Here is a 14,347-nt window from a genome sequence, read left to right as displayed (position 1 = left end):
TTAAAAAAATTACTACTGATAATAGTTGGTAAGACTTCTGTCTGAATATCCACTTACGTATAAATGAGGCATATTACAAATGTTGTTTTGCAAGTTCTCTTTCTTTTTAAATTTTCACTCTTTAATGTCATATACAACTATGTCCTATACAACTGTTTTATTTTTGGAACTGGCATAAACTTCTTATCTGTGACATGAATGTTTTCAACAAAATAATGTTTATAGAAACCTATTTCCTATTAAATTACTACTCAAATATGAAGGCAAAATTAAAACATTTGAGGGCATATAAAACTTCAAAGTTTAGCCATATAATTGTTTTAGGAAAAAGTGATTCTAGATGTCAATCAGGAAAAATAAAAAGGAATTCAAGAAAAAATACACTGAATAAGAAAAATGGAAGTGCAAAGAAAATAGCAATTTATAATTACATTTAAATTGATGTTGATAACTGTGGTTGTGAGGTCTAAATAATCACTAAGAAAGACTGACCAAAAAATTAATTTATTAACATTATTTTAATCTAAAATAAGATTTAAGAATATATGGAACATATGGAAAAAGGAGGTAAGCATTAAAAAAAAAAAAAAAGGCTTAAAGGTAAAACTAGTAACCTATTCCCAAACGATTTTTAAGAAAACTACCTTAATTTGATTAAAGATAAATATTAGAAACCTACAGCAAACATCAAAATTAATGATAAAAAGGTAAATATATTAATGAAACAGAATAGAATCTAGTATAAGAGCTGACAAACTTTTTCGGTGAAGGGCCAAAAAATAAACATTTTAGGCTCTGTAGGTCATAAAGTCTGTCACAACTCCTCAGCTCTGCTTTTTCAATAGAAAGCAGTCAGAGACAATATGTAAATGAATGGGCATGGCTATATTCCAATAAAACTTTACTAACAAAAAACAAGCAGCAGGCCAAATTTGGCCCACAGAGTAAGTATAGTTTGAACTCCTGGTCTAGAGAGCCTAGACCAGCCTTGGGCAAACTACGGCCCGCGGGCCGGATCCGGCTGTTCTATCCGGTTCTCTTGCTCTCCCCTCTGCTCCTTTACTTTGAATTTATATTAGTTCACACAAACACTCCATCCATGCTTTTGTTCCGGCCCTCCGGTCCAGTTTAAGAACCCATTGTGGCCCTCGAGTCAAAAAGTTTGCCCACCCCTGGCCTAGATGAAGACCCATTTATTTGAGGATAAAGATATGACAGAGATAGGGCTTCAAATTAACAAGAAAAAAATGGCTTATTTAATAAATGGTGGTGGGAGAATTGGAACTTCATTAGGAAGAAAAGTAAACAGCCTCACAGCAGTCACAAAAATACATTATAAATGTATTAATGTTTTAAACAAAAAAAGTTGTGAATGTAGAAGAAGAAAATACCTAAAAAATTATTTTTATAGTTTTGGGGTAGAAGAGTCTTCCTAAACAAGATATAACACCAGAAAGCCATAAAATAAAATATTGTCAAACTTGATAAACAAAAATAAGAACTCTATAGAAGAAAAAGGGAAACGGAAGACTTGGAATGTATATTTGGAACATATTAAACAAATATGTAAAGAACTCCCAAGAATGGGAAATAAAACTGAAATCCATGAAAATATGATTAAAATAATAAATGAATTCAGCAAAGTCATAGGATATAAGACCAATATACAGAGACCAACTATATATACTAGTAATGAACAATGCAAAAATAAGAAACCAAACCTATTCACATCATCAAAAATAATAAAAAATTAGATATAAATTTTGTGGGGAGCCACATGGCCATGGCATACTCAGCCCTAGGGCGCCTTATGTGCCACGCCAGCTCAGCCAGGTTCAGTGACCCTGAGTGGGGGCGGTGAAGGATTAGGAAAGACAGACAAGAGAATGAAAGCTGGGACTCGGTGGGACACTGCTTCCCTGATGGGGACCCAGCAGCACCAGCACCCACAAGCCGTGTATTTATTTTATAGCTAGATGGCCACGAGGCAAAGTAAGGGCGGGGTCAAGATGTTTACAACATTCTCGAAAGTTTCGATCCTACTCAATAACATGCACCTGATCAAGCTTTGTTTACTTGCAGCCTATATCACTTAGGCATGTGGGGCCACATGTTCGGACCATAGGTTCAAAGCTTACAACTATAGCTGTTGGCTATAATTGTGCTGGAGGGCTCTGCCCTCCAGGCTGGGACTTGCACGTGGCCACGAGAGGACTGTGCCCTCTCATCAGTCCAAGGCTTGAACCTGTCCAAAACACTGTGGCCGCGCCCCACAAAATTTAACAAAATAAGAGCAAGACTTGTCACTGAAAGCCTCAAAATATTGCTGAGAGAAAAGAAAGAAGGTCTAAAAAAATGGAGAGACATTCCATGTTCATGGGTTGGAAAACTCAATATTAATAACATAGCAATTCTCCACAATTCAATCTATATATTCAACACAATCACTATCAAAATCCCAATAGAACTTTGCGCAGAAATTGGCAAACTGATCCTAAAATTTACATAGAAATGTAAAGCACCCAAAATAGCCAAAACACTCTTGAGAAAGAATAATATTTAAGAATTTACATCTTCTAATTTCAAAACTTACTACAAAACTACAGTAATCAAGACAGTGTGGTAGTGGCATAAGGCTAGACATATAGATCAATGGAACAGAATTGAGAGTCCAAAAATAAACACTTACACTTTGGGTCAATTGATTTTCAACCAAGATGCCAAGGCAATACAATGGGAAAGGGATAGTCTTTTCAACAAATGGTGTTGGGACAACTGGATATCCACATGTAAAAAGATGAATTTAGACATTTACTTTCCCCCAGAAAAAAAATTAACCCAAAATGAATCATACATATACATGTAAGAGCTAATACTATAAAACTTTTAGAAGAAAATAGAGAAATAAATCCTCAAAAGCATGAGATAGGCAGAGTTCTTAAATATGACATTTTTCAAAAGCCTGATCCATAAAAGAAAAAATTAATACGTTGGGCTTATCAAAATTAAAAACTTTGTGCTTCAAAAGATACCATTAAGAAAATTAAAGCCCTAACCGGTTTGGCTCAGTGGATAGAGCGTTGGCCTGCGGACTTAAGGGTCCCAGGTTCGATTCTGGTCAAGGGCATGTACCTTGGTTGCAGGTACATCCCCAGTAGGGGGTGTGCAGGAGGCAGCTGATTGATGTTTCTAGCTCTCTATCCCTCTCCCTTCTTCTCTGTAAAAAATCAATAAAATATATTTAAAAAAAAAAAAAAAAAGCAAACTACTAGATTTAAAAAAGAAAAAGAAAGAAAATTAAGGACAAGTTAGACTGGAAGAACATATTTATAAATCACATTTCTGATTAAAACAACCTTGTATCCAGGAATATAAATAATTCTTACAATCTATAATAATAAAAGCGTAATATGCTAATTAGACTGGATGTCCTTCTGGACAACATTCCGGATGAAGCCGGGCTGCAAGGGAAGCCCAGGTCCCGGGTGCCTGCTGGCGGCTGGCGGGAAGCCTGGGTCCCGGGTGCCAGCAGCCAGGGGAAGGCCTACTCTTGCACAGATTTTGTGCATCGGGCCTATAGTTCAATAATAACACAAACAACTTCATTTAAAAATCAATGAAGACGTGAATAGAAATTTCACCAAATGGCTGAAAAGCTCATGAAAAGATGCTCAATATCATTGGTCATTAGGAAAATGAACCACAATGAGATACCACCACACTGGTGACAATAAAAAAGACAGACAATAATGTTAGCAAGGAAAAGGAGAAATGAGAACCTTCATAAATTGTTGATGGGAATGTAAAATGGAATAGTCACTTTGGAAACAGTTTGGAAGTTCTTAAGAACTTAAATATAAATTTACCATATGACCCAGTAATTTTGCTAGGTTTCTAATCTAGAGAAATAAATACATGTCCAGACAAAGCTTTGTATGTAAATGTTTATAGCAGCATTATTCATAAAAGCCAAAAACTGGAAATAATCCAAATGTCCATCAACTGATAAATGAATAAACAAATGTGGTATATCCATGCAATACATACAAAATAGGAATTACAAATGTCCAAAAAGCAATTAATGAAACTCATTTCCAATTTTAAAAATATCAAAATAAAAACCCCTATATGTGTGTGTGTGTGTGTGTGTGTGTGTGTGTGTGTGTGTGTATATATATATATATAAAAGCCTAAGCAACTGACTGACCAGCCGACTGTTCGACCGGCCGGTAGCTATGATGCACACTGACCTCCAGGGGGCAGACGCTCAATGCAGGAGTGGAAACCACAGGCATGGCAACATGGAACAGACTGATGAATCTCAGAGGGAAGGGCAGAGGGGGGAGGGCGGGAAGAGATTAACCAAAGATCTTATATGCACACTAGAGGCCCTGTGCACAGATTTGTATACCAATGGGGTCCCTCCACCTGGCCTGTGGGGATCGGGCTGAAACTGGCTCTCCGACATCCCCCAAGGGGTCCTGGATTGTGAGAGGGCGCAGGCCAGGCCAAGGGACCCCACCGGTGCACGAATCCATGCACCAGGTCACTAGTGTAATATATTCATCTATTAGCTTGGCAACAATTAAGAAGAGTGACACAATTCAGTATTGCCAAGGATGCAGGCATTCTCGTACACTGTTATTAGGAATATAAATTGTCTTTCTCTTTGGAGACTGATTCAGGAGTATCAGTACCTAAAAACTTTATATGTAAATACCCCTTGACTTCCCCTCAAATCCCACGTATAAGTATCAATCTTACAAAAGTATTTATACACATGTAAAGACTAATAGCAAAAAATAAACTATTTAAATGTCCATCAGCAAGGGAATGGTTCAGTAATTTGCATAATTCACATTACTTTCAGCCTTTAAAAAACAAGGTCAATATATACCTGCTGCCATGAAAAGAGCTCCAAGCTATATCCTTAAAAGAATTAAACAACAAAAACAAACAAGTACACACCCAAAGTCACAGAGCAAAAAGAAAGATCCCACTTCTATAAAAGAAAATACATGTCTTTGTAGGATCAAATTAATGTTCCCAACTCTCCTCTCCCAGTAAGCAGAACATATATCCCTGGAATCATTACTGAAGGCTTGGCCTTATCACTTGCTTAGACCAATGGAATGTGAACAGAATTGAATGTACTAGCTTTAATCAGAGGCTTTAGAAAGCATTGCATGTATATATTTGCACCCTCAAGTAGCATAAACTTGAGAAGCTTGCCAGCTATATACAATAACTTAAGAAAATGTATTTCATGAAAAAGGTCCCAAAAGATACATATCAAATTGAATTATGTGTTTGCCTATGTGGGGGACATTGATGCTGTGAGAAAGAACTTCACATACTTTCTAACTTTTATGAGTCTCTATCTAAAAAAAAATATGTTTAATAGAAAAAATAAAAAAAGACATGCTAAAAATATCTGCATTAGTGCAGTAGAATAAATTATTTTTCCTTTTTCTCCAGTCCAAATTTTTCCATGTTTTAGTAAATGTTATTTTTTAAAGTTTGAAAATAAAAACTAAGACTCTAACATTAATTTAATGTAGTAAAAAGACCCATTATCATGGTCATAATAACTACTGTACTATGTGCTGGTGGCAACCTCAAAGTGCTTTGAAAATTATGCCAATGATCTTATTTAGCCATCACAATGACACTAAAAGGTAGGTATTTAATCACTCCGATTTCAATGAAGGAAAGCAGGCTTAGATTACTTCTACTAAAGGACACACATAGTGAGCAGTGAAACAGAAACAGCCTTTTAGACTCTAAATCTCCAAATCCTGACTGCCATAATGACAGTGTGATCAAAACACTATGTGAAAACAAAAGAGGTAGTGATTCTGTTTGCAAAAAGAAAGGATTGATTCCAAAAGTATTTGCTTGTGTGAACCACTCTAATAGCTTTCTGTGTGAAAAATGGAAATGATGGCCTTCATTTTGTAGTCAAATATTTGTCACCAAATTCCTAGAGAAAGCAATGTGAAAATAACCATTTCTTACTTTTCATGATCATTTATGTCAACCAAAATACATTAGCAGGTTCAAAAGATACAAATATATTGCTATAAGCAGTTATATTAGTATCAATTTAGTAAGTATTTCTGATGAGAAAAGGCATAGTTTTGAAAACATATACTCCAAGGACTAAGGAAAATAGAAATGCACACAAATTTGTTCTCTGTTAAGTTATGCAAAAAAGGCTAAGCTTCATCCACTCTAATAATTAAAGATGGAAGAAATAAATGTTCTTAATCTAAATCATAAGATAAGCATTTGGCCTGAGAAAGGGTCAGCATACCTGGGAACATTATTATTTGAATCTTCACTTTCATTTGCCAGGCCACCGAACAAATAGCATTTGTTACCATACAAAGAAAAGCTATGTCCAAGCCGAGGACAAGGAGGTAAACCAGAAGAAGGGGCATGGGGTTTCACTTTTTTCCATAACCAACGACTTGCCTAAAAAAGAGCATAAATACACTCAGACAAAATCAGGAAAGTATTCCTATATTGCTAATAGTGTAACATCATACTAATGCATTTAAATCTGAATCCAAACAGAAGACTCCAAAAAGGTACTTTTGGGACAAATGACAATTAAGCAGATAACTTCTGGAATTAAAATAAATGTTTCAATAGAAATTCTGTCTAGTCTTCCATATTCACAAATTTATTTTAAATATATTTTTATCGATTTCAGAGAGGAAGGGAGAGGGAGAGACAGAAACATTAATGATCAAAGAATCATCCATCTGCTGTCTCCTGCACGCCCCCTATTGGGGATGAAGTCCACAAGCTGGGCATGTGCCTTTGACTAGAATAGAACCCGAGACCTTTCAGTCTGCAGGCTGATGCTCTACCCACTGAGCAAACCAGCTAGGGCCATATTCACAACTTTATGCAATGGCAACTTAAGCTTATAAAAATAAACACTAACAGTCCTAAAATATTTTCCAAATGAAACATTAAATATTATATATAGCTTTAAGATTAAATGTAATTTATGTAGTCTTACTTTCTGAAATTAGGTACTCCATTAATGGTATATATTTTATCCTTTAAATAAGCACAAAGACCATTTAACAAATCAAACTCAAAAACTTATTCTCTAGCTAAACATGCTTTCTTGATCTAAAACTATTTTTAAGCCGAAACCGGTTTGGCTCAGTGGATAGCGCATCAGCCTGCGGACTGAAAGGTCCCAGGTTCGATTCCGGTCAAGGGCATGTACCTTGGTTGCAGGCACATCCCCAGTGGGAGGTGTGCGGGAGGCAGCTGATCCATGTTTCTCTCTCATCGATGTTTCTAACTCTCTATTCCTCTCCCTTCCTCTCTGTAAAATATCAATAAAATATATTAAAATTAAAATAAAACTATTTTTAAAATTAGTTGCTTGTAAATAGGTATAACCCACTTACATCTGCCAATTACCAGATACTCTTATGTTATATTTTTAGGCTTTTGTATTTTAGTGCAGTTCTTCAACTTCAGTCCGCAACACAAGCACCTGGAGGGCTTGTGAAAACATAGATCGTGGCCCTGAGAATATATGCACAGTTCAGGAATAAAAGTCAATTAGGGCTGTCACAGTGGACTCTGGTTTAGTAGAGTGTCAAATTGAGAAAGGATATGTAAAACTGCTATCCCTCTTTTGTATATCTAGCCAGAAAAAAAAAAAAAAGATTAGTGTGAGGGTAACAATTTCTATAACTAAGGCAGGGGTTTTCAAAGTATTATCTGGAGACCAGCAGCAGCAGGTGGGAACTTGGTAAGAATGCACATAGTAAGGTCCGATTACAGAACAATATTAATCAGAATCTCAGGAGGCAGGGCCCAGCCACCTATGTTTTCACAAGCCCTCTAAGCGCTTCTGCTGCAGGCTGAGGTTGAAGAACTGCACTAAAATACAAAACCATAAACATGTAATATGTACAATGATGCTAAGTAACAGATATCTTAATGGTACAAATGTTCCACTGGGTACTGGAAAAAGATTACATTAAAAACTAGTTTTTCAGTGAAGTGGAAATAATTTCTTCTAAACCATAAAAGGTGAAGCTCACACTATTTTAAGTATGTTAATGAAATATTTTGAAATATTTTGAAGAATTATGAGCAATATCATTGAAATAATAAATCTGAAATACACTTACTTGTAACTCATATAACTCATTGCTGTATCTTCCATATTCAACCATTCCCCCAAATACTAATATTCTGGTACCATCACAGACAAATCCATGGGCAGCACAGCCTGGAGGGATGTCTCCTCTAACAGCTGGGAGGAACCACTGATTTGTAACTAGTTGCCAAAACAAAATTAAAAGCAATTATTTTATTTATCTATTGACATTTGAGAGAGGGAGAGAGACAGAGAGAGACAGAGAAATGGGGTGGGGGGGGGGGAATAAACATTGATTTGTTGATCCACTTATTCAGGTATTCATTGGTTGCTTCTTGTATGTGCCCTGACCAGATATCAAACCTGCAACCTTGGCTTATAGGGACAACGCTCTAACCAACCGAGCTACCTGGCCAGGGCCTAAATGCAATTTATCACCAACTATGAATATGTACTCTATATATATCCATCTACATCAGTGGTCCTTAATTGGGGGTGATTTTGCCCCTCACCCAGGGGCAAACTAAAATTTTTTAGTTGTCATAACTGGAGAGAGGGGGATGGTGCTACTGGCCAGTAGTGGGTAGAGGCTATGGATACTGCCAAACTTACAATTAAGTACAGTGCAGGCCCCGTCCACAAAGAATTCTCACATTCAAATGTCAATAATGCTGCTGTTGAAAATCCCTAATCTACATCATGTAACTCTTCCAAAAACCCTGCTCGGGTATCATCATCTCCATTTTACAAGTGAAAAATCTGACAGCGCTGATTCTAGGAAACTGGCAGAACAAAACTCAAACCACGTCTAACTTATTCCAAAGCAAAAGTTTTACATCAAATTGTCAAATAACGTTTTTAAAATGTTTTTATTGACTTTGGAGGGAGAGGAAGGTAGAGAGAGACAGAGAAACACCGATGTGAGAGAAACATCAACCGGCTGCCTCCCATAGGCGCCCCCACCGGGATCCAACCTGTAACCTCGGTGTGTGCCCTGACCCAGAATCGAACCCACCACCTTTCAGTGCACAGGACCAAGCTCCAACCAGCCGAGCCACACTGGCCAGGGCTCAGATGACTCTTTAACTTCGTATGTCGGGGTGCCAGGAAAAGGAGAGGATGAAAAAAAAATAAAATGTCCCCTATGCCGCTATGTATTAACCTTTAAATGACCATATGATTAAGTGGCTGGGTCAAAGAGAAGTGACTATGGCCCAGACCCCAAATTCAGGAATTAGCCTTACACCAAGGAAACAGGTTTCTCACGGGAGCGGGCGCATTTACAAGTGGGAAAAATGAAATCCTGACTTCCTTTCTAATCCACGGAGGTGCTCCAAGGCAGGGCCTCCCGGGCGAGGGTGGCCAGTGATGTGCGGTGGCGCTCGGGCTAGTCCCCTTCCCGAGCGCCGCGCGGCGGAGCGGCGGCACACACACCCAACTGTGCACAGACAGGCGCTGCTCTCACCCCCAACCACTTCCCCGACAGTTAAGGGGGTAAAATCTAAACTGCCACCTGCCAGAGACCGGGCTGTATCGGGGGTGAAAGTACCAGAAGCCTCTGGGTTTCCATCCGCACCCCAGCCCCTAGGTTCCCTTCCTCTTAAGAGAGGAAAGAAGGCGAAGACCAGGAAGGTCCGGAGGCTCTTGGGTTTGGGGTTGGTTTGGGTTTTTGACAGAAGAGGGGCCTGGGAGCCTGGGGTGAGCGAGACTTGGGAAGGAGGTACAGGCGGTTAGAAACAGCCACCGTCGCGCGCCTACGTCCGCTAGCCATGGGCGGGCGGGGGAGGGGGGGCCGGGTCGCGACCGCTCGCCGGAGGGCCGGCGCGTCCTGCCCAGGAGCACCGGGGAAACGAAGCTGCTCCCGGGACACTGCGGGACCGGGCCGCCCAGCCGAGCCGCGCCCCTCGCCGCCCGCAGGAGGAGGCGCTGACCGGGCGGTGACAGCTGTCAGGCCCCGGCCGCCGCCTCGCCTCCCCTCCCCCTCCGCAGCTCCCACAGGCGGGGCCGCAGACGCCGCCGCGCCTACCCGTGTTGTAGACGTGCAGCTCGTCCGCGATGCCCTCGTTGCCTCCACCGAAGATGATCATCAGCTCCCGGATGGCCACGGCCCGGTGTCCGTGCCGGGCGCGGGGGACCGGCCCCGTGAAGGAAGAAACCCGCCTCCAGTTGAGGAGGCTGGGAGCCGCCATCTTCCCAACCCCCGCCCCTCTACCCACAATGCAGCGCGCCGCTCGGGCGCCAGGGCTCCCGGGGGAGGGCGGGGCCCGCCTCCAGCTGTGCGCGGGGGCGGGGTAGGGGTGGTCACGTGACTGCGGTTGCCCGGGGCGAGGCTGGAGGCCAGCGGGCCCCGGAGGGGTCCTAGCCCGGGAGCCCGCCCCCACCCCCACCCCCGGGCTACGTGGCGGGCTCGGGCACCGGGGCAACAGGTTTTGGGTGGGAGGACATTTCCTACCGAACAAGTCTCCCCTCCCCACCCAGAGCCCCGCGTTTTGTAAGTGCGAGAAAAGGTACAGCGTTTTCCTTTACGGCCACTTTGAGCATCTAGGATGTGCGGGCAGGTCAGACCCGTTAAGCAGTTAACAGCGCCGAGGAAGGAAAGCTTGCGCAGAGGTTCGAGGCGTCGGGCCGCGGGGAGGGCGAGAGGAAAGTCTCGTCTTCGCGGAGGCAGGTCGTGCCGCCTGGGCCGGGAGGATGCCCCCCAACGCGGGAGCGAGGGAGGGAGTCTGGACCACGACCCGGCGGCCCGAGCGCCGCGGGCTGAGACTCAGAACATCCTAGAGAGGACGGGAGCTGAGCCTGCAAAGACATCAGGACGGTCAGGCTTGGGGTTAACATTCCAAGAAGTTTAGGAACGGTGAGCCACGAAAGGTTCTTTTCGTTTTTGTTCTGTGTAAGCAGGTGAGAGGTTATATGGAGAGTTCCGTTTTATTACTAACAGTTGAGCGTCTTCCGTTGCCAAGCACTGTCCCAATTACCTTGCCTGTTTGAACTCATTTGATCCTCCCAACAATCCAGTGAGTGGGTACTGTTGCCTCCTTTCCGTGGGTGGGGAAATGAGGCACAGAGAAGTAAAGTAATTGTCCCCTGGGCAGGGAGCGGAACAGGATTGGGAGCAGGAGTTAAACGCGGGGTTCTGATTCCAGAGCCCCTACCCTGAACCACAGAACCGCCTCTGATCATGGTTAGATGTAACCCTTATAAGTCAGGCTCAGCTGCCTGTGACCTAGCCCTACACAGAATCACACTCAGAGACACAAGTCAAGCCGGGGGGGGGGGGGGGGAAATGGGAAGCAATTAAAACCCCTACCTCACACTCTCAAAAAGTAGGAATACACACAACATATATAAACTTTCCTAACATTCCTTCTTCCTCCTCTTTTGTCATTTTCAACTTCTCTCCTATGCCTCGTTCAGTCCCCTTCCTCCACTCCCTCTCCACCTTCTCATCCATTTAAACTTTCTTCTGAGGGGTGATTCTCTACCTTTTTAAAAAGAATTCTCACTGTTCTTTTCAGCTCCTGCTTCTCAAATTCTCCTCACTATTACCCCAATTTCAAATATGGTCAACGAAAATTTGGGAAGGGAGGCAAAAGATGGCTGGAAACAAAAGGGGATATGAATATTTACGGTATGTAGTAAGATTTTCTTTGTCACATAGCATGGGCTCTTAAATGTTTCTGTTATAAAGTTTTTGTGTTTCTAAAACAAAACTGGAGAAGGGATAAAGCAATATGTTTTTCATAAAACTTAAGCTATTTGATTAAGAACTGTACTTTAGCCCCGCTGGTGTGGTTCAGTGGTTGAGCATCAACCTATGAACCAGGAGGTCACGGTTCGATTCCCAGTCAGGACACATGCCTGGGTTGCAGGCTTGATCCCCAGTGGGCAACGTGCAGGGAGGCAGCCGATCAATGATTCTCTCTCATCACTGATGCTTCTATCTCTTTCTCCCTCTCCTTTCCTCTCTGAAATCAATAAAAATGTATTTTTTTAAAAAAAAAGAACTGTACTTTATTCTGAGAGTTCATTGTTAAAATGTCCAACTTTTATGAATGATTATGTAAGTAGATAGTAAGATTTTTTTTAATGTTCTTTAAAAAAAAAGATTAAGAGTAAAATTAAAAAGCTGCAAACTGCCCCATTCGGTTTGGTTCAGTGGAAGTGTCCCAGGTTTGATTCCAGTCCAGGGCACATACCTCAGTTGCAGGCTCCTCCCTGGCCCTGCAGGAGGCAACCAATCAAAGTGTTTCTCTCACATTGATATTTTTCTCTGTCCTTCTCTCTTCCACTCTCTCTAAAATCAATGGGAAAATATCCTCAGGTGAGTATTAAAAAAAAAAAAAGTTGCAAACCCAATGTTGATATTTAAGTTAAACGAAACTGGTATATGACATTTGCAAGTTATAAATGGTTGGTCAGATAAGGAGCTGCAGGACAAGGGAGCAAGCGTGTATCAGTTTCCTAGGACTTCTGTAACAAAGCACCACCAACCAGGTGGCTTGAAACAACAGAAATGGGCTGTCTCACAGTTTTGGAGGCTATAAATCCAAAATCAAGGTGACAGCAGGGCCCTCATCTCTCTGAAACCTATAGGGGAGACTAGCTTCTGGTGGTAGTCATCAATCATAGGCATACTTTGGCCTGTGGCTGCATCACTCCAATCTCTGCCTTCATCATCACAGGGTATTGTCCGTGTCTGTCTTTGTCCCTTGTCTTCATATAAATTCACCAGTCATATTGGATTAAGACCCATACTAGTGACCTCATCTTAGCTTGATTACATCTACAAAGACCCTGTGTCCAAGTAAGGGTCACATTAACAGGTATTGGGTGTTAAGGGTTTAACATAACCTTTGGGGGTACACAATTCAATTCATGACTAAGTGCTTAATCCAATGGGAAAAATACTTTTACCAGATCAGCTTTGACTCATCTCTGCTTAAATAACGAGCCTAGACTAGGGCCCCCGCTCCCAGGAAAGCTACCTTCAATCTTGGAAACTACAGGATTAGAAGCTACCACCTAGGAGGAGAGTGTAGAAAGGGAAGAGAAGGGTGAGGCAGAAAATCACCCTGAAGAAGCCAACATTTAGGAGGTACAGACAGACGGAGGCACTCATGAAAGAGAGAATGAGGAGCCAGAGAGGTCAAAAGGGAACTGGATGAGGGTGATGTCAAAGAAGCCACCCATGAAGGGGATTTCACAGAGGCAGAAGTGGTTATCAAAGCCAAAAGGCATAGAGAGGTCAGAGAGGAAGAAGACCAAAAAAAGTGTCTATTTGATTTGAAAATTAGGTTATTAGTGGCCTAGATTAAAATGCTCAGTGGAGTGGGAGGAAGGAAGGCAGAGTAGATCGAAGAACGAACAACAAGTGAAAAAGTACGAATATCATGTGTAGTCCACTTTGTACAGAGACTCGCCCATGAAAGGAAAGAAAGAACAGTGCCTGGAGGGGAGAAATGGGTACAGGGAAAGCTGTTCTTAACATCTTGATTATCAGTCTTTCTTTTTTCAACTGGATCCTTCTTTAGGGCCACAATCAAGTCTCATTTTGGGCTGCTAAAACAAAATACTACAGACTCAGTGGCTTATAAATAACAGAAATTTATATCTCATAGTTATGGAGGCTGGAAGTCCAAGATCAGGCTGCCAGCATGGTCAGGGTCTGCATGTTGCAGACTGCTGACTTCTCCCTGTATTTTAACATGGTGGAAGGGGCCAGGGAAGTCTCTAGGGCAGGGGTGGGCAAACTTTTTGACTCGAGGGCCACAATGGGTTCTTAAACTGGACCGGAGGGCCGGAACAAAAGCATGGATGGAGTGTTTGTATGAATATAAATTCAAAGTAAAGGAGCGGAGGGGAGAGCAAGAGAACCCTCCGCTCTTTCGGCTCCGCGGGCCGGATAGAACAGCCGAATGGGCCGGATCCGGCCCGCGGGCCATAGTTTGCCCACGGCTGCTCTAGGGACTTTGTTATAAGGGCACTAATCTCATCCATGAGGGCTACATCCTCATGACCTAAAGCACCAAAATACCAAAGGCCCCACCTTAAGGGTGAGGTTGTGGAGGGACATAGACATTCAGAACACAACAAGAGAAATGTCATTTGGAAATGCTTTCTGCCACAAGTAGCGGAATATTCAGCACATAGCATCTAAATGATAATGCTCATAATTATCTTGCACAAGAAATCTGGGGTAGGTGGCTC

At 41.9% G+C, this 14,347-nt stretch overlaps 1 protein-coding gene across 1 annotated transcript in view; it reads right to left on the bottom strand.

The window, feature by feature from the left end:
- HCFC2 (host cell factor C2) overlaps positions 1-10,350 on the bottom strand; it is a 40,874-nt gene extending 30,524 nt beyond the window's left edge. The window contains exons 1-3 of the mRNA XM_080660556.1: positions 10,167-10,350; positions 8,172-8,320; positions 6,317-6,477 (exon numbers count right to left, since the gene is read on the bottom strand). Coding sequence (XP_080516682.1) covers positions 6,317-6,477; positions 8,172-8,320; positions 10,167-10,329 — 473 coding nt within the window. The 5' untranslated portion in view covers positions 10,330-10,350. The remainder of the gene's footprint in view (positions 1-6,316; positions 6,478-8,171; positions 8,321-10,166) is intronic.
- Positions 10,351-14,347: the final 3,997 nt, after the last annotated feature.

The sequence above is a fragment of the Plecotus auritus genome, assembly GCF_963455305.1.
Source record: "Plecotus auritus genome assembly, chromosome: 3".
Classification (NCBI taxonomy): domain Eukaryota; kingdom Metazoa; phylum Chordata; class Mammalia; order Chiroptera; family Vespertilionidae; genus Plecotus; species Plecotus auritus.
Note: the sequence above shows the minus strand (reverse complement) of the source record. Positions and strands in the feature narration are given on the sequence as shown.